The sequence below is a fragment of the Sander vitreus genome, chromosome 19 (genome assembly GCF_031162955.1).
Source record: "Sander vitreus isolate 19-12246 chromosome 19, sanVit1, whole genome shotgun sequence".
NCBI classification, from domain to species: Eukaryota; Metazoa; Chordata; class Actinopteri; order Perciformes; family Percidae; genus Sander; species Sander vitreus.
The window spans coordinates 2977935-2998923 of NC_135873.1; the positions used below are offsets into that span (position 1 = coordinate 2977935).

General features: G+C 40.6%; 1 protein-coding gene across 1 annotated transcript in view; it reads right to left on the bottom strand.

Annotated features, from left to right (window-relative positions):
• tnfsf10l (TNF superfamily member 10, like) overlaps positions 1-20989 on the bottom strand; it is a 50293-nt gene that overhangs the window by 20372 nt on the left and 8932 nt on the right. The window contains exon 2 of the mRNA XM_078276354.1: positions 3003-3152. Within this exon, the coding sequence (XP_078132480.1) occupies positions 3003-3152 (150 nt within the window). The remainder of the gene's footprint in view (positions 1-3002; positions 3153-20989) is intronic.

Here is a 20989-nt window from a genome sequence, read left to right on the forward strand (position 1 = left end):
GTACCAGGTACTTTTCACAAATTTTGTTAACTGAAAACCAAAAGAGAGTGAATCCAGTTGAGTAAAGCCGGGCCATGCAGTGGAAAATGAGCTATTTGACATTTTAGACCAACGATTTGTAGTTGTAGGGTTGTTGCGGGGGGAGAGACATGAGGCAAAGATACTGCATGAGGTGAAAGGGACAGGTGCGTACTGGTGTTGATTGTGACTGTGAAAAACAGGAAGTCAGTCATTGTAGTTTTGCTCGCTGATTTGGAGCAGTTGGAGATGCAGCAGTGGCTGTGACACACAGCTCATGGACACAATTAAGGTACTTGAAAACCCTTAGTGCCTCAAATTTGCGGCCAAATTCATACTCCTTTGAGACATAACTCGACCAAATCTGAACACAGACCCGACAATTATGATGGGGTATTGCAAGTTTCAAGTGTGTTTGATACAGGTTTATGGTAATACTTTAGTTAGTCTATATGCTTCGCGTTCCACTTCCGGTATTGCTCCGGATATATGTATTTTCTGTTTCCTTCCGCTTTCTTTGTGTTGGAATTTTATATTTCTGAGGACTATGGTTAACTGCTCCTCAGATGGATGCATGGTAAATTGAGACAGCTAGCTAGACTATCTGTCTAATCTGAGTTTTCTCTCGCACAACTATTTTGCAGCTCTGTGCAGAGTTTAGCACCGCCCATGATGATTCTGATTGGTTTAAAGAAATTCCATTAAACCAGAGCACATTTTCTTCCCATCCCCGAATGCTATGTGGAGTAGCCAGACCCTCCTTCAGCACACTTTGGAGGAGCGTCTGGCAAAGCGAGACTACACTTTAGTAATCCTGAGGTGACTCAGAGCCATCTGTAAGTGGGGCGTCCACCTTAATTTGAGCTGTTTTTGACTGAGGTCTGGCACAGGTTTATCAAGCATTGGTTTTTCAGATATAGCTTGTGAAAGCCAAGCAGGTTCAACCCAAACACTTGGCATGCGTACAACAGCTTCCAAACACACACAGCTGGAAGTGTATATGCTAATCTCTGATTGTGCTAACATGTGCTTAGAAACACCTGGAAGCACAAAACGGTTTCCAGCACAGACTCGTGAAACACGACAAGTTGGAGCACGTAAATGTAAACAGCGGTTGTTATGATCTGAGGTCTCAGGTCACTGGTTCTTGACAGTTATTGATTGGTTTCATGTTCTATTGTTGACGGGGTGAAACAGAAAGTCGTGTTTATACTTGCACACATCCTCATAAACGCTTTAATTCATCTCTGCACCATCACTACAACCACCACCAGCCTCTCCACGGACGCTATACATAAATAAAAATGACCCAGATATTTCACAATTTGCAAACTTCCATAGCTAATGTTTGGTGTTTTTAAGTGAGTCACTTTTAGACTGTAACTGTAAAAAACAGGTTGAGCAGCTGGCCGAGGCCAACACTGTCAGATACAAACGGAGATAAATGATGATGATAAATGTAGCTCTCACTTTTCTAATAGTAATAACGTTTCTCTACCACTCATTCCATCATATATTACAATTTCCAACATTTATGTGATTAATACTCACTGTCTTAGGGTTTAATTGTTTTGTTTTTTAAAGGATGTTCTTAAGTTCATGGCTAGAAGTGAGATGATTGAGCGGCTGAAACAGGCCATACAGTTAAATACTGAGTGAGAAACATTATTGAATACCAATAAAATCAGTACATCTGCAGCTTTTAATAAAGCTATTTTTTTAATTGTCCATCTCAGTTTGTGTAATTCAACACATATGCCCTGTATATATCTTTATATGGGTGTTACTCCCTCACAGCTGAAGGTTTCTCCTTTAGGTTGACAAATATGCCCGCCCAAAGGTTCAGTTCTGCATCAGTCCCCACATGTTTCTCAGCTCACTGTAACTGAGCAGATTCCTTCACGCTGAAACCAGCCTCCATCTGTTCTTAAAGCCAGGGTCAGTAGAGCTAATTTGATTTCCAAAATATGTCATTTAGGGAATAAATATTATGGTCTGGAATTTATCAGTTGCAACAGTTGCAACAGTTGCAACAAAGTAGATATTTCAGAGTGTAGGAGTGGTATTAGCTTGGCAATAGAGCTGTAACAATTCCAAATTTTACTGCGCAATTGTCTCAAAAATAATTGCGATGACCCATGTAATTGTCTCTTTCAGTCAAATTTGAAAATATTTATTTATGTGTTACATTTTCAAACAAAAACAAGTTTTGAATGAATCCCAGATACATATTTTGGTTATAACACTGTAATGTGACCCAGATAATGTAATTACACAAGTACACAATGCCTATGAAGTAAACCACGCCTGTTTATTATAATAAAACATTGTATATTTTTTCTTAAATGAATGACTATTACCATTAGGACCAATGTTAGCAATTAATTAGTTAGTTGCGGTTAAACAAAGAAATGGCGATTATGTGAAATATCTGCGATTAGACAATTACGTAATAATTGTTACAGGCCTACTTGGCAACGATGCATTTAATTCACCTTCTTCCCATTCATAACGTACACATTTGAAATGTTTTTTTAAATCTTTTAGTTTTCCCACTATCTTTCTTGTAATATATATTACTATGGACTGATTCTCATGGCTGCTTTTCATTTACAAAACACCTACAACAAAACCCATCTTGCCATCAACTAAATTTATTTAATCCAGACTACAGTTTAAAAAAAGGCTGTGAAGCTTTTCCTCCCAAAATAATGTCCACCATTGGAAAACTATTCAACGTACTTTCCTGGGGACTAGACTCACACCAATAGCAACACCACTATTCTAATACCATAGAGGTTCATTATCATTAGAAGGCATGTATTATACAAAACAATAATATATTTGTGGATTTCATCATAAATCAAATAGTGATTGAGTAGAATTTATTTCTCTAAAGCAAATACAGAAATCTAAAATGAAACTCTGCATGTACTGCACTTATTCTGAATGTCAGTAACGTAGTTTAAAATGTCTTTTCTTACCTTGGAGATGTATGCTTTGATGCCTTCGGCCAGTTTGATGCAGGGCTCCCCGAAGAGCTGGGCCAGCTGGTCGGGGATGTCCTGGTCCTTATCCAGAGCATTCAGTAAACTCAGGCACTTCAGCTCCTCTGTGACCCCCTGGCTACGCACCTACACAACAAACACCAAACACAGATTGAAAAAAGTTAGATCCTCACCGCCTTGAAGCAAACAGTAAACATATCTCTACAAGATATTTATAGCGTTGTCGGTCGATAACCATGGCTTAATTATTTCGACAAGCGCTGAACTTTCTGGGTTTCAGACATACTATGTACTCTCTGTTTTGGACCACAGCCTCTAAAGAAGAACATAAAATATACAGAATATAAAGTCCACATCGATTTCAACGCAGGCTGTTTTGCCCTACAAGTGGAACTGAACAGTCTGCAAATAAATTGCATCTCTAAAACGGCTGTTTACAGAGCATTCACAGAGATTAAAAAGAGCCACATTTAAATTGTGTAATCAGTTAAGGACAATTTACAGCACAAAACATGAATGAAAGAGAAAAATGTCTGTACATTTAGATTCTGGGCGAATGATCCAATCACAAATTTAAAAAAATTGCTGAATGGAACGCCTTAAGATAAGACACACATTGCCACCAACGTCATTAGGTAAAGAATAAATTGTTCTTAAATCCATATAATAACGATTACAAACAAAACACCTAGGAATCAAAATCAGACGAGCCCCAAATTTATCATGGCCGGCTCATAACCATGGCAAAAAAAAAACAGAAGACGGAACACGTGGCTGCAGCAAATAATACATACAACAAACATTACAACAACAAATACAACTAGTTGTCCAAATAATGCTGCGAAGTGTGGCCGTCAGCAAGTCAGTGGTGTCCGCGTGTATGCATGAATGACAAAATAGCGGCTGGTGTGTTGTGTGTTAAAATGGAAAACAGAATAACAACGGGAAGCGTAGAGCATAGGGATCAGCGTTTCTCCTCTCTCTAACATGTGGGGTGCGTTCCTATACTGGAAACACCGAGCCCAGGTGTTTCCAATAAATAATGACCCGACCACACCTACTGGCATCTGCAACTTGGAACACAAAGACAAACCGACAGCCCAGCAGCCAAAAGAGGCGGGGTTAGTCACACAACCCTCGACTGAGCACGGAACAATAAAGGGAATACAGTTCAAATGCAAATTCTGCAAATGTTATTATTAATTAAAGTAACAATAATTGTGAATCTTGCTCTTTGATGATATACCCGCCATCTCCTTTTAGTTCATGTGATGTTCATGCACGTCATATATTCCTGCTGCTAAGTTAAACTAGTCACTCTCTCTGCACGTCTCTAATGCAGTACGTTGCACTTTCAGTGTATCAGCAGTCTTCCTCTTGCATCGCTTTATTTTCTTGTTTGCTTTCTTGCAGCTTGTTTTGTCCCATCTGTTAAGCTTTTCTGTACATGTTATGCTATTTATTTCTGGATTTGGTGCACATTTCCCAAAATGTACTTTCACTCCTAAAGTGTAACTGTCCTTCTGGGGGGACACTGCATATTTGTTTTATAGTGACTTGTACAAAGAAGCTGAAAGAAAAAATGCACACCGTGGAAATTGGCGCAGTGAAAGAACCTGAGACCAAATGTAACCAAAATGTTTTGGCACACGGACCGCTGGCTCAGGCAGCTGTAACACAAATCCTTATGTCACACTGAGGGCATGCACAGTCTTACTGAAGACTTTCCCCTTACATATAGTGCATCCCTAATGAGACATCTAATTAGAGACAGTTACATCAACAGTTTCTCTGGGGCGAAGGGGAAATTGTTTCTTTTCCCTTTTGCTACGCCTACTGTTTAGCAGCGACTTGAATCTGAAAAAATAAACGTTTTCATGTAATTTTGGGGCAGCACGGGTCGAATAAGACATCTTTGGGAACTGAAATGTAGAGAGAGGCTTTACTGTATGTAGCTCAGTTATGTGTGTGTGTGTGTGTCTGTGTGTGTGTGTGTGTGTGTGTGTGTGTGTGTGTGTGTGTGTGTATACCCTTTAGGGAGGTTGTAAGCGTCACGGTCTGAAAGCCCTGCTAATAACTCTATAACAAGCTCTGATGAGGAGGGAGAGATTACAGAGCTTGACTCCTTCACCCCTGTTCTTTGTTTTTATAAATTTCTTTCCGCTTGACCCCCGCTTTCTAATGAAACCTGTTCCTTTTGTCTTTTGTCTCCAGCCCTGTGGTTTCTGCCTTCCATTTTCCTTTTCTTTTCCTCTTTCTCTTTACTTCTTTCTCTTTGCCTCAGCGATACTGTTCATGTTGATGCATGAGTGGATTCCCCTGTTCCTAGTGAAGATAGCGGTGTGTTTGTCTAAGTGTTTGTGTAAATTAGCCCCAACCAAGCGGGAAGGACAGGGCACTTACGGGAAAAAACTGGGTTTCTTTGAAAAAAGGATGGGGCCACATCTCAACAGTCTGTTCCCCAGTCCTGGATGACTCATGTCTTTAATAGCTTCACGTGTCTATTGAGGGATGAAACATCATAATGAGTGTAATCGGACACACATGTAATTGTTCCAGTCGGTGCACATTCCAGTTGCAAACTTCTATCCAGGTCAAATCTGGGAGCTTTGTTGTGTCAAATAAGGGGAAATATACAAAGTGCATAAAGCTGAGAAGCAGGCTTCCCCAACTGTCTGAACTTTAGTCGGTCCAAAAATCCAAAAATAATGTACGATTTCAGTAAACTAACACTGTATTTAATACTGTAACAAAAGAGATGAGAGAGACAAAAGTATTTCTTAAAGTCTGGAGTTTTTCCTTCCTGTTGGCAGAGACATTTGTGCACCTGGGATCATACATTTGGGCAAACATTACAAATCTGAAGCTTTTAGTGTGGAACAATCTTCCTCATTACAGAGGTGTCCGCTCTACCAACTGAGCTATCCGGGCGCCCAAACAGATATATTTTTTTTGGTGAGCCTTTTTTAGGGGGCAAAATGCATTTAGCTGTAACCCTCTTCCACAGCTGGGGGCGTGAACTATTCCTTTAAGTTGCAGTACCAATACAACACTTTACAACTTTAGTGAAAGTAAGTCCTGTATTCAAAGGTTTACTCAAGTAAAAGTGCAAAAGTATTATAAGCAAAATTGTACTCAAAATTGTATCAACTGTACTCATTACGCATATTAGCCCCTTTTATATACTGCAAGTTTACTCTATAATAATGCATCACATTTTTTAAGATAATCATATTTTGGGTGCATGTTTTAATCTGAAATGAAAAGTACAATATTTCCCTCTGAAATGTAGTGGACTAGAAGCATAAAGTGGCGTACAAGTATTCAAGTGAAGTACCTCAAAGTATTTGCATTAAAGGCTTATTTTAAAAACTCACACATCCAATACCCTTTATTGTCTTGGAAGTAATGCGACGTGATTAAAGAAAGAACAGTAGCTCATAATCGTCTGCATACAATCAGGACACTTCCCAACAAAAACTGCTGACAGTGGCGCATGACAGAGACAGTCTGTCTATTGTGATGACAGCTACTATTGGCAGAAGTGTTGGGGAGGTTCACACATGGATGAGTGGATCTGAGTCCGTTCGCAGCAACAAATGGAGTGAAAGTTGGCTTAGCTTCTTCCCGGCGCCTCTGCCAAAACACACTCCCTGCTTTGGTGGTTCTGGTTGAAGAATGAATTGTTATTGAGGCGTGTCTTTCGTATTTGAGAATAAAAGCTTTGACTTTATAGGGCATTCATATGTGTATTTGTGCATGTGTGTCCATTAAGTTTTGACAGGGCTGGTAGGGAGTGCCTCATCCCTGTTAGTGAGGAGATAAAGCCCGTACACATCACTGCCCTGAGCTAAAAACAAGATTAGGAGACTTTCTGCTCCGTTGGTATATGGAGACGAGGCCAGAGGCTAAACTAAGGTATGCAGAGAAACATTATCATCACATTGAAACGCTGTCTTTTCTCAGGGTTTAAGCTGCACAAAGAAACTTCTCCCGATAATTAGTGAGAAATGTTTTTTTCCCTGCCAATGGCAATAAACAACAAACAAGAAAATTTATTTTCAGTTAGGGCATGAGAACTTTATACTGCTAAAGAAGCAAACATGACTGGCAAATCCATCACTTATTAAATGAACTCTGAATACCTGAACTAACTCGACAGGATATTTTAGTTATATCATTTGGATTTAATTATCAGATACTTGTAAACATGGCTAAGAGTCAAGTCTCCAGTCACGCCAATGGCTCTGAGCTGAATGCCAACGTCAGCATGCTAACATGCTGATTTTAAGCAGGTACGAAGTTTACCATTTTTACCATCTTAGTTTAGCATGTTAGCATTTGGTAATTAACACTAAACACAAACTGCAGCTGAGGCTGATATAATTGTTTTGCAGGTATTTGGTATTTGAAATGTCAGAGCATCACCGAGATTATTAGAATTCATCTTGAGCGCAACATGAATTTTGGTACTAAATTTGAATGGCAATCCATCCAACAGTTGTTGAGACATTTCGCTCCAAACCACAAATATTAACCTCATGGGAGCGCGAGATGAAAAGGGGATGAATGACCAAAGTCATTAGTATTCATCTTTTGGGCACCGTGGACATGTGTACCAAATTCATCCAAAAGCTGTTGAGATATTTCAGTCTAGACCGACTGCCTGCCATCCCTAGAGCCACACAGCCTGTTTGAGTTTTATCACACTAAACATATTACTGAGAGAGTTAGGGCTCAACATGTATGTTTAGTTTCATTCCCCCAGTGGTTGTTTCTGTATTTAATAGAAATGTACAGCAGTCTGGTGTCTGGCTCTAACTGGAAGTCAGCACCACCACAGAGCCAAGCTGGTTATTCCTTCTTCCAAGTTTGGTCTCCCTGCAAGATCTTTACCAGCTGCGACAGCGACGCTGGTATTGTGTGTGTGTGTGTGTGTGTGTGTGTGTGTGTGTGTGTGTGTGTGCGTGCGTATGTGTGTGTGTGTGTGTGCGTGTGTATGTGTGTGCGTGTGCGTGTGTATGTGTGTGCGTGTGCGTGTGTGTGTGTGTGTGTCATCATGGCAAAATGTTTTCCTGATTTTACTGTAGCAGGAACTACCACATAGGTGGTTTTAAGTACTTTGCCAGGTGTTTATAATTCTGTGGCCAGATTGTGTCATGGCAATAGCATCACAAACAGTGCAAGCTGCAGTCACAATTTTGTTTTACAAGTGTGTAGTGAAAGCCGAAAACCAGAGAGGAAAATGTGAGAGATTCTGTAGGCTAGTAGAGGCATGCAAGCCTCCAGAGATGGGGGACTCTACATCCTTACCATGCCCTGAGAGCATGCAACTGGAACTGCTCCTTTAAACATGAACAGTTAGAACTCCCCCCCCCTCTCTTGAGTGCTCCTTCAACAGAAGTTTCTCTTTGCCAAGTCCTGACTCGACTCACGAAATTGCAAAACTGGTCCTATTAGCTATCATTTCACCGAATGACCCCGATGATTCAACGTTAACAAATCACTAAACTGACAGCAGGTCAGCCTCGGCTGTTAGAATTGTAAAAGGTCTCATTGTGTTTTAATAAACATGACTTGATTAATTACTTTTAATTCCCAAACAAAGGTCTTTAGAGGAATCACAATCCTATTAGTAGCCCATAATCTGCTTTGCAGTTGTGCCATTTTTATTTTAAAATGACATACTTCTCTCTTCACAAAGGGCATACCTATATCCTTTTTTGGCAAATAACTCTTAAATTCTCGTGTCTGTAACTTGTCCCCTGAGCGGTGTATTTTCTCAGTGTGTTGACATTGACGGTCCTTTCCTCTTAAGCTCTTAAGCAATGAGTCCGTCGGGCTGGTCCAGCAGCCAAAACGCAGGCTAACACATGCTAAAAACATTCAGCAACACACAACAGATCTGATGAAACTCCCAGTTGTGTTGTAAAACTGGGTTGCATGCCTGCGTATGATTCTGGCTCAGATGTAAGAAGAAAAAGGAATGTGTCTGTAAATATAATTTTCAGTGGACGTTACCTCTGAATTTGTTTGGTTTTTTCAAAATATCTGGTTTACAGTCTTTTTTTTAAATTCACTGACAGAATAGAGGAGCTTTCAGTTGATTTAATAGCCTACACATGTTGGTGGTCTTTGACACTGGCTCCAGCAGGATTTGATTTCATAGTACGCACAAGAACCGCCAGCCTGCTACTAGGTAGGTTCCCCACATACTCGACCGCCCGCCACCATATTCCAATTTGGCGCGATGTGGTGCGCCGAATTGGAATTAGATTTGGCCAACAGGCAAGTCTGCTAGCTGGCAACACCAAAAAAATAAACAAAAATGTCAAGTACCAAAACTTGTTTTTATTAGACAATGTTCTTGTATTGTGACATCATTTAAAAACTTTTTTTTTTTTGGGTTCTCACATTGTACTGCATCGTATTGACACCAGGTTTGCTACTAACAAATCGCTTTTTCTTGCCAGATTGTTTTGTGAGGAAACTGCAGAGCTGCTAAAGCCCAAAAATAGAAAAATTAGAAAAGGTTTCTCAAACCGTCAGAATATTATGTTTGGGCTTTGAACCTGAACTATAATCACTCATAGCTCATAACTACTGTTCTTTAAGTACAAGAGCTAAACTGGGATCGTCCCTGTTGGTCTGCTTTTGGAAATCATCGCGCGCACACACACACACACACACACACACACACACACACACACACACACACACACACACACACACACACACTTATGCACTTTTTATCCCCTCTTAGCCAGAGGACTTGCGGTCTCATGGCTAGCCACAGTGAATTGGATGACTGGGCTCCAGAGAGAGAGGAAGGGTCCAGGCTGACGGAGCTCCTGTGATCCTGATGCCGACTCTCTCAGGAAGCAGTGAACAATGCTTCACTGTTCCCTCCCCTGTGTGAGTGAATGTGTGTGTGTGTGTGTGTGTGTGTGCGCGCGCGTGCACATATCACGTGCGTGTGTATCTGTGTGGCCTGCCCTCAGTGTGTGCATGCAATGGTGTGTGTGTGTTTAGCTGGCCCTCACTGGACACTAAACCCTGAAAAGAATATCTCAGAGGGCTACTTGGAAATCCGGCTACAATTGTGTGTGTGTGTGTGTGTGTGTGTGTGTGTGTGTGTGTGTGTGTGTTGGACTGGGAGTTCCTTGGCAGTCCAAAACTCTAATTTGAAGGGATTAGGAAAAGGAGAAGTTGTCCACGTAACTCAAATCCAGCAGGCCAGAGGTCTGGCTCAAGAGTGTATATGTATGTGAGTGTGCATGTGTGTGTTGGGGGGAACAGTGAACACAAAGGGAAAGAGAGGGAGAGAGTTGGCTGTATTTCAGTTTACTTTCTCTGCTTTGTGATGAAACAGACAAGACAAGAGAGCAGTGGGGTGAAATAACAGCAGAGACCTCGCTGGCAGTGGCACTGCACATAAATCGCTTTACCCAAACACAGAGGCAGGGAGATACACAAGTGCAGGACTGAAATAAAACATACTGAGCATCCAGCTTGGTGGAACCAGCTTCATCATGTTGAGTTACACCCTGCAGCATAACTCACAGCACATGCCTTACTGTAACTGACTGGAGGAGAAAAGGATTCTTGCAAGAACTGGCAGAGGTATACTGTACAAGGTGTATTTAGAATACCGCATCAGAAATTATCGTCGAGGTGTCATGACAGTGGACACTAGGGATGCACTGATCCAACGTTAACTCCAAAATCTAATACCACTTATGTGTAGTGTATGGCTCTTGTCTTTCTCGCGGTCCGAAACGTAGCCCCTCTGTGGTGATGTTTACGTAACACCAGTTACATAGCGACAAACATTGTCGCTATATACACCTCTGATTTGTTAAGTGATTCAAATTGTTCTGGTGTTTTCCCCAGGTGGAGAAAAAATCAATCATTAAGATTTTTGTAGGTTAGATTTTTTTTTTTAAAAAGAAGAAAAAAAAGGGGGATTTAAATACATAGCCAGCCACAAGCATTTGGTGTCAGCCAGAGTGGATAAGATAGGCGAAGCTGTACGGATTGTTGTGAGTCGACCCACAGAAATAGCAACTCTTGCATTGGCAAATTGTCTGTAGGTTTCCTAAGATGTTGAAGTAGTGATTGGCAAATATTAGTTCGAGTTTGAAGAGGGGTGTGATCGGAGCAAGGGTGCCCGAAATAGGGGGGGGGGGAAATTAATTCCCTGGTCCAATTTCGTGTTGCTGCTGGTGTGATCCCAACAGATTTAGTGAAAGTCTTTTGTCCATAAACACCCGCCCATATTTATTATGAGGTTGGTGAGCTGGTGATTTATAACCTTTGCACGTAAGCTACAACAATTTGACTGTTAAGATGAGACTTTGGCGAGTTTGTTTGGCCTCAGACATTTACACTCATGACTCTCTTTTGTGAAAACGGACCCAAAGCAATCATTACAAACTGCACTGCATGTAGTTTTATTTCACCCAAACCAGTGGACCCATATGTTTGCATGAACATACAAGCTTCTGGTAATTGTTTAAGTGTGCAAGGGTGAGAATGAGTCCATTTAAGTTCGTATTTGCCAACGCATGTGTGTGTTTATGTACTTGCTTTTAAATGTGCGTGCGGGGGTTTATACCGTATCCATGATTTGTGAAGGTATTTAATGTAATAGCATGTGTGTCTTTTTCAGTTTATCATCCCTTCAGGGCTCCGGTGTATCTGGCTGAAAGCCAGCATGGTGCTGACATTGATTTATTTGTTAAAGCTGTCCAATTCATCCCTTTCTCAACAATCCATCATGTTGGAGTGCGATCATGCCGGGAACTTTGTGATTGCCAACCATACACAAAGGTATTTACGAGCAAAAAAAAAAAACAAAGACCATTTTGATTATGAACAGTGGATAAACTGTGAGTTTCTACCTCACTTCACAGCGCAGGCCAAGTTTTTGTCTGCAGTGAAAAGACAGACACTCCCCCACAGGCCTGCCAGAGCCCCAGCACACATACAGAACATATTTCTGAGCCAAAGGCACAATCATTAGGGGATTGGGGAGCAGAAACCACTGTTTTTAACATGGGTTCATGAAACCACATACGTCCTGGCCTGGCTGCACATGTCAGCATCAGTTTGCTTCACTGTAGACAAAGAAAGAAACATTATCAAATGAAAAATGTCTATCAAGCTTACTAATAACAGTATATGCTTTATATATGTCTTTACACTCCTCGATATTAATTGCTGGCTGACATGGTACTTCAATCTGAATGTAGTCTGTTGCTCTGGATCCTCAAATTGCTGTTCATCCTGAAACCTGAGAACACCTCAACCCTTGCCTAAAGGTGATTAAAAACCACCCAAACTGATCCTCAACTCCCCCCGTCTCAACGGCTCACTTGTCTTTCCTGAAAATGCCAGTCATCTGGGAATTTATGTTTGGTCTTTGTACATGTCCCTAAATAACAGCAGCAGGTGTTTTTTTTTTTTAAATGTAGAGATGAGTTGGCTTTGTCAAGGCCAAGACAATACTTTTTCTGATGATCTTTATAAAAAAGTGTAACAGATTAAATAACAAGATGCTGATTCATGCGCGATGATAGGGGAGTTGTTTAGTTGCCTCTCGCTCCCAGAGTACAAAAGTGAAAGACCCTTTACTATGAACAATGACTACTGAGTGCAGTTTTAGAGGATGTTTGGGTCATTCGTTTCTGTTTTGTTGATCAACTTTCTTTCATCTTTCCTGTTTAAATTTCTCTGTGACCAAGCCACAGAGCCACGGTTCTTTAGCTGATTTCTGTGGGACAAAACAAAATGAGGGAATGATTAACATTTCACGATTGCCATTGAAATTTCAATCACACCGTTGCCAGAAACTCACCGATTCAGGACTGCCTTTCTCTCACAATGACCTCACTCTAAATCCTGTCTCTCTGAACTTTGACTTCTGCTCTTTCGACACTAATGATGATGATAGCTTACACACAACCTTCAAAAAGCTGCTCTGATTGCAGCTTCAAAGGTCATTTTAAAATGAGGAGGGAAGTCTTTTTAATCACCAGAAACAATCACATCGATTTGTCTCAACACAACTCTGGAACTTCAAAAGCATGTGCAGCTTTATATCATGCGCGTACACTGTGCACAGCAGACAGACAGTGCATCCATATTTCTCTCTACATTTAAACAATCAGTGTTTCATTGCTGCACATTTAAGCTGTGGTTGTACACTCTAAGAAATAAATCTGTAAAGTAACATAAAAGGTACTGGCCGCTTATTAACGGGACTTTGCCCCATAATTAAAAAACTGAAATTATGTGTGTACCTGCAGTTAAAATACAAATCATTTGAAAAAAACTTGGCCGAAAAAATGCATGGCCGAAAAAAGCAAGAAAAACATGAAAACATGTCACAAAGGTCGGAAAAAAAACGACAAACATGTCGGGGGGAAAATGGCCAAAATGTGACAAGAAATTCGAAAAACAAACTTAACAAATAAAATAAAAAAGCAACAAACGTCAAAAAATGCAATTTGAAAAAACAAAAATACACACTGTAAATCACTCTATGGACAATTTCTGTTAAAATATACAGTCATACAACTGTTATTACACAGATAGTGTAAGTTCTTAGAGTGCAGTAGCCGGAGATAAAGCCCTTGTTAAGTGAGGTGTTTTAACTTGTTGGTATTGGGAAAGACAACAAGAGACGGTCCCTATTGCTTAAAAAAAGAACCACTTAGAAACTGATTTCTATCACACAATCAAAACAAAGACAACGTGCCTGTTCAGAGAACCTTACTCACATCTAATCAGCCTACATTAAAAAATTAGGGTTAGAGAAATATCTTGAGATCTCAAGGGACGGAGACAGACATGGTGATCAAATCTTTTCCAAGCACAGATACAGAAAAACTGAAGCAGGGAAGAAAAAAAAACAGAAACGCATACCAAAACTAGCAGGGCACGCGGAGCGCACTAACGAGACATGCTATGTTTTCTTCTTCGTCTTAAAAATTCCCTCTTTAATGTTCCCTTTCAGAGCCTTAATTTACAGCAGTAAACCTAATCCTAATCCTGTACACTTTAGAAAGTATTTGATAATGATCAGTTAGTGATTCTTCTTCACCAAAATGGACATGAAAACGTTACATATGGTCCACAAATGCTTTCCCATTTCACCCACTCCATTGTTAAATTAGTCCAGAAGATAGTCTGCTTCTGCTTAGATGCATTAATGGCATTACTGGCAAGCACTTACTTCCTCTGTGTGTGTGTGTGTGTGTGTGTGTGTGTGTGTGTGTGTGTGTGTGTGTGTGTGTGTGTGCGTTAGCATTCCTTTGTGGTGAGGAATGCTGTAAGTGATCTAACGAGTGTATGGGTTATTGTGTTTTACCTGCAAGCTGCCCTGCAAATCTATGCATACAACTTGCTTGTGATTGCATGATTGCGTGTGCGCATTCATGCACAAGTGTCAGTGATAGTGTACACAACCTCACAGCAAGACAGCAGAATACCACTCCCTGCCTTTGCGTGTGGAACTATGACCTCTCTTTGTCAATTTTGCTGTTTTGGATATCATCCAGTTTAAATAAAGTTTAAAGACATACAAAAGCAGGGTGGACCTCCCTGCTGATATTCCGGTCATTTCTTTCTTTCTCTTTAACTTCCTTGTCCCTTAAAAAAATTGAGAGTTTTACTGTTTAGGTCAAATAAAAGAGCTGTTAAACTTATATCAGAGTTTATTATAACTGTTTATGGGAGTGTAAGCTGTGTTATCTACGTTAGTGGCATTGAGAAATTAAGAGTTGCCATAAGCTTTCGCTCTCGTTCCAAGGGTTAAGTTTCTGGTTCTTGTCAACTGGCTTAGAACGGGGAAGAGAAAAAGAAAAAGACAAGAGCAAGAAGAGGTCAGGACTTTCCAGTTTGTCTCAGTCACCTGTGCACACATACCAACGGAATCGCTTTAAGCGTCCAAGTTGATGTGATAGAGACAGAGAAAGATTTAAAAGGAAGATAAATAAGCTGTGTTCAGACGCTGGATCTTCTGGATTGTGCATACTTCTTCAATGTGATGTGTAACTTAAACACATAATGGACAACTGGCAAATAGTGCACCAAGTTAATAGTAAATATATCAATATGACTTATATTTATCTGTAACACCTTGTAAATATCACGGCCAGGCTAATATCAAGAGCAAACAGTGATGTTTGCACCTGGCTTCAATTTTTAGATCATTGTATAGTCCATGTGAAATATTTACCAATGACTGATGACTGGAGCACAAATATCTAGTGAATATTAACTGGTCACATTATATTTCCCGACTCTACAAAGTGATGTGGATGGCATGAATCCTTGTCAACCCTCCTGACAATTTCACTGGCACATGGTGGATTATGGGATATCGAGGACCAGAAAAGATACATTAGTCGTGGAGACCAAATTCAGACCAAATAAAGCTGCATTTCTTGATTGATTTGGACCAGCGTTGAAGCGTTATCGTTGATCTTAGCTGTCAAGACATGGACTTCTATGCCAGCCACGAATTGGCGATAATGATTGCTCCATAACCAATCTATATTAAGCAAACAGCTGGACATCATTTGTAGTCCTTTAACTGAAGTATCCTCTTCATTTAGCTGTAGTTCTGATAAACAATTTTAGCTTTATCCAAAGAGCCATCTGCTTCATGCAATAAAGTCTAAATTCAAGATATTTCCCACTACTGGATGATGCTAGACCAAAGAACACACCATGAAGTGTGGCATGTGGGGTCCTCTGGCTGCCTGTGGGTGGGCAGGTCCAGCATGGGTGGGCAAAAGTGTCTCTAAATGTGTTTTTGTGTGCAGAGGTGGTGAGCAAATATGACTCAAGTGAGGCCTTCGCAAGTGTTATTGTACTGGCACAGATTGTAGCTGATCTGTGTTTTCTCTGGTGGGGTCTAGACGTCCCCACAAGAATGGAAAAACAAGGAATGTGGGCACTTTGAATGGCTGAAAAGGTTATTTTTTAAGACAAAGGTTAGATATATTTTTAGGGTTATTGTTAGAAATGTGAAAAAGGCTGAACAAGAAGGGAGTGAAAACACCAAATGCTAACCAATGCGATTTTCTTTTCATGTAATGCGCAACACAAAACCAGCAGCCCAGGGTTAAGAGAAGAAAAGAATTAGCTATTGGACCTTTTTAATTGATAATTACTTATTTGGAGGTGCGATGCCGTCCTTCCATCGTCGGTTACAGTTAGACCAGAATGCAGCAGTTTGGTTTTTAACTGGGACTACAAAGCGTGACCACATAACCCCCGCTCCACTGGCTTCCTGTCTGTTTCAGGATTGATTTTAAGATTTGATTGCTTGTTTCTGAGATTTGAAATGGGTTGTCAAAACTTTACCAACTAGTTTTTTAAAATCCCATGCTTCTTCTACACAAAACTCGACACCCTCTGGGGACCAATAAAGTTCAACTGGACTTGACGTATCAAGCAAGACTTCCACAAGCCCTGACAACGAGGTGCAAGGTTATCATGAGCTGTCGCTACCGCCGTGACTGATCATGATCCTTGAAATGGAAGCAGTTTAAATGTCAGATTGCTTACTGAGAAATGAGCTCAGCACATATACACACGTTTAATGTTTCTGATTTGTTTTAAACTGTTACCTTGCATTATGAAGAATTACAACAATACCAACTACAGCAAAGTCAGTGAATTGGTGATTAAGTGGTTTAGCAGGAAATTCTCCCACACGTTTTCTCCCGAATTTAAAATTGTATTTGCAATGTGTTGCTCATTTCAGTCGTGACTTGAATCAGTCAAGCCCTATTTGGTAAAACCAAATTGATTGCATGAATTGCAATTCAAAGCCACACAGCATTACACTGAAAAGCCTTTTCTGTGCTCTAATTTCGCATTTCCATTGAAGCTATCAATGTGTGTGTTGAGAAACATCTTGAATATCTAGAAGCTTTAAATGCTGCCTTCGCTGCCAACTCAAACATTTGCCTACTCTTAAATGCCAGAGAACCTGTTTGGATACAAACGGATGGGATTTTTGGCCACTATTATGTTGTTTCCAACATACATTCACCTTTCCGAGACTCTAAAGCAGGATGTTATTCCAGTTCTTACTCTCAACTGAACTCCTTCCTCCATATTAGAAGGTCAAGTTTGTTATTTAAGCTTGTGGCTGAGGAAATTTGCTCTCGAAACACTGAAGTTTGTAGCCATGCTTGTAGCCATGGCAAGGTCGGTCAGTCAGTCAAGCAACCACTTTGGTCTGGACCAAAATATCTCTAAAATCATTGGATGGATTGCCATGAAACTTGGTACACACATTGGATGATGCATTGTAATAACTTTAGCATGGCTGTAGGCTCTTAAATCCTAATATTTGTCCTGATATCCCTGTAGAAACATGCAGGGAAACACTAAAATAAGACTTTGTGACTTGACTCTAAAAATAGCCTTTCAAACCCATAAAACTTCTGTCACAATATAGATGTTTCTCGACTGTCCCATCCTATTCATAATATTTTGAAAGCAGCCCGGCCTGAGCTCACAGAGAAACAGATCCTAGATAGGACGTGTGTTTTCATAACATCCATGCAGGATTTTATCTCCTCTACAAGAGGCCAAGACAGCCTATTTCTGGAAACAGGACTTCTGTCTTTTCTTCCAAATGAGTACAGTATGTTAGCATTTCTACAAACGAGTACAGTATGTGAGCATTTCTTTGCTGCCTCTGGAAGGTCTGTTTGATTTAGATCCATGCCAGCGACAACTTGATTTAAGACACTGAACTGCAATCATCTGAGATATTAAGACATACAAGAGCCAAGGATTGGCTTTCTTTAAATTGATGACTCATCCTGATGCAGATCTAAACATCATCAATTCGTTGATTCGTTCGTCCAAAGTTTAATTTCCTAGGGAACGAAAATGACGAAAGTTCCAGTGCCCTAATCGAACAATCGAGCAAACATCTGCTCTCCTCCAACTTTTAACAGACAAAACGTCTACCAAAAACATACATTATTTAAAAGTCTCTGCCTGAAAGGAAGCCTTGACTGCCTGCCTAGGTTCATGATTTCACCTCTTTTCCCAGAGCTTTCCTTATTAAGCTTTTCCATTCCAGCAGCTGAAGACAAAGCCAAATCTGTGCTCCGTGGCTGATTCATTGATTCAGATCATATCCAAGAACCTTACAAGCTTTTAACGAGGCATGTGTGTTATTTTGTGAGACACTAGGCCAAAAACGAGCTGCAGTTTGGAGCTTAGTGGCGAGCTGAGGAAGTGGAACATCAGTGAGCATGTTTTTTGTTTTCTTTATAGGTTCAGATGCGCGTTCATTAAAACGCCAAAAACAGTCTTGTTCTTCACAGTCAATGAGACACGAGAGAGAGACAAAGGGACGGCCAACACTAAGGTTTATGGTGGAGGTTGTGGAAGTTGGACATGAGTGGGAGGAGAGATGGAAAAGATAATTTTGGAGAGATTTGATGACAGAAGAAAAGAGTTCACTGGTTGTTTAATTGGCACAGAAATGAGAGCTGACAGGGCAACAGGAGGGTCTTGTTACTGAGAGTTCAGAGTCAAAATGCTGATATCAGAGAGAATATGTGTGTGTGTGTGTGTGTGTGTGTGTGTGTGTGTATGTGTGTGTGTATGTGGGTGCGCGCGTGCGTGCATGCGTGCGTGTTTTTTTAAGGGGGGAAATCATTGGAGTAGACAGACTTTCAGCTGACACTAACAAGCCCTCCTTCTTGTGCCAGGACAGAGATGTCTGCCCATTCCCAGGGTTGGATCATGTTAGAACAACTGAGAACTTTTACACACACACACACACACACACACACACACACACACACACACACACACACACACACACACACACACACACACACACACACACACACACACACACAGGTTTGTGGCACTATCTTTGTGGGGACCCGTCATTGACATAATGCATTCCTTAGCCCCTTACCCTAACCTTAACCATCACAACTAAATGCCTAACCTTAACCCTTACCCTCACTCTAACCATAACCTAATTCTAACCCTAATCCTACAACCAAGTCTTAACCCTCAAATAGAGTCCGGATCGGGCCGAATTATTCTGTCCGAGCCTGGCCCGCGTCCGACAGGCATTAAGATATTTATGTCCGAGCCCGAGCTGGTGAGCAAATGAATGAACTTGGCTTTCAGTCTGGGGTTTATTTCAGACACACACACTGTGTACAAAACTTAAACTTATTCCACCAACTCTGCTCCGGTCGCAGCTACACGTCTGCTTCCTCTTTCTCTATCTCTCTTCTTCCCACTTTACACACGCACTGAGCTCTCTTAAAGCGTAACTCTCGCCAAAATGCAACCTAGGGTCTTTTTGTGAATGTACCCGAGTCAAACTTTCGTTTAAAAGCATATTTAGGACGGAAGCATCACTTCTAAGATTTACCGTATTCTCGTTTTTCGGTCAAATGGCCTTTTGAATGGGAGTAATAGGGGCACTTTTATGCTAGCCTCAAAATAGGTATTTTTAAAACACTAAGAAGGCTCGACACAACATGAAACTTTGCTCGAAGTATCGCCAGGTGTTCTACACATGAACGCAAGCAATGAGAACATTGTTTGTGTACACAGAGTTTACTAAAAATAAAGGTTTTGAGTAACTACAGGACTACAGCAACCCGGCCCAGTTCGGGTATCCATGCCTTAGTCCAGACCCCACAGGTTACTGTATTCCCGGTTTTTGGACCCCACGAATATAGTTAAACAAGAACACACACACACACACACACACACACACACACACACACACACACATAGGATTTCAACTTTACTCTGTCCCACAACAGAGTCTGAAATTCAACTGCCACTTGTTGTAGTAACTAGGGCTGCAACTAACAATTCCTGTAATTTCCTTATCGATTAGCATGCAGAATGTTTGTGCTCCATTAATTGGTTCACAAAGTGAAATATAGTGGGGAAAGTCCAGACAACAGTCCTTATAAGTGAGAGACTGGAACTTCTCTTAATATCAAAATAGTTGCTTTTTCTGTTGATTGACTAATCAATAATCCCCTAATCATTTCAGCTTTAGTGGTGGAGAAACATTAATTTAGCGAGGATGAGATATGAAATAACTTTTTGAAAGGTGTTTCAAGACAACTCATTATTTGGACATTTTTCTCTGGAGTGCTGCATTCAATGATTCCAGGTTTAACAGGATGTGTACTTGTAATGTCTTGGCTTTCGTACTTAAAAAAAGCCTGGCAAAACATGTTAAGACCAAACAGACAACTTTTGGGTCTAGCTGTTGTTCGATTGGACATTTTCCAACGGGGAAAAGCAGCTTCTTTTTCTGGCTCTCCTTTGACATACATGTACAGAGAGTATGAAAAGGATTTGGTTTCCATATGATGGAAGCCACATGGGGCTCTTACAGTGGAGAATGAAGGCAGATGGACAGATGTGAGGAAGGACATTTCGTTGTAGGAGGTGGACTTCTATTCTCCAATTTATATACATCATGTCGTCCATCTGTTTCCTAGTAACACCATAACTATAAAATCTGGAACCTATTATTTACCTAAACGGAATGATTCTGCACAGGCATCATATGGGAGTAAAAGCTCATGCATTGGCTCCAAAGTCTGTATCATTTAGGCTCATGCATTGACTCCAAAGTCTTTATCATTTAGGCTCATGCATTGACTCCAAAGTCTTTATCATTTAGGCTCATGCATTGGCTCCAAAGTCTGTATCATTTAGGCTCATGCATTGACTCCAAAGTCTTTATCATTTAGGCTCATGCATTGACTCCAAAGTCTTTATCATTTAACAAACACATACTAAAAACGAATTGGACTTTTATCCAGTGCCAGAAAACCTCAGGTACTTAAAAACATGGAGGAAGTAGGCTAATATATCAGCTATTAGTAATTTGAAATATTTTCATCATGATTCTGGCGAAGTTG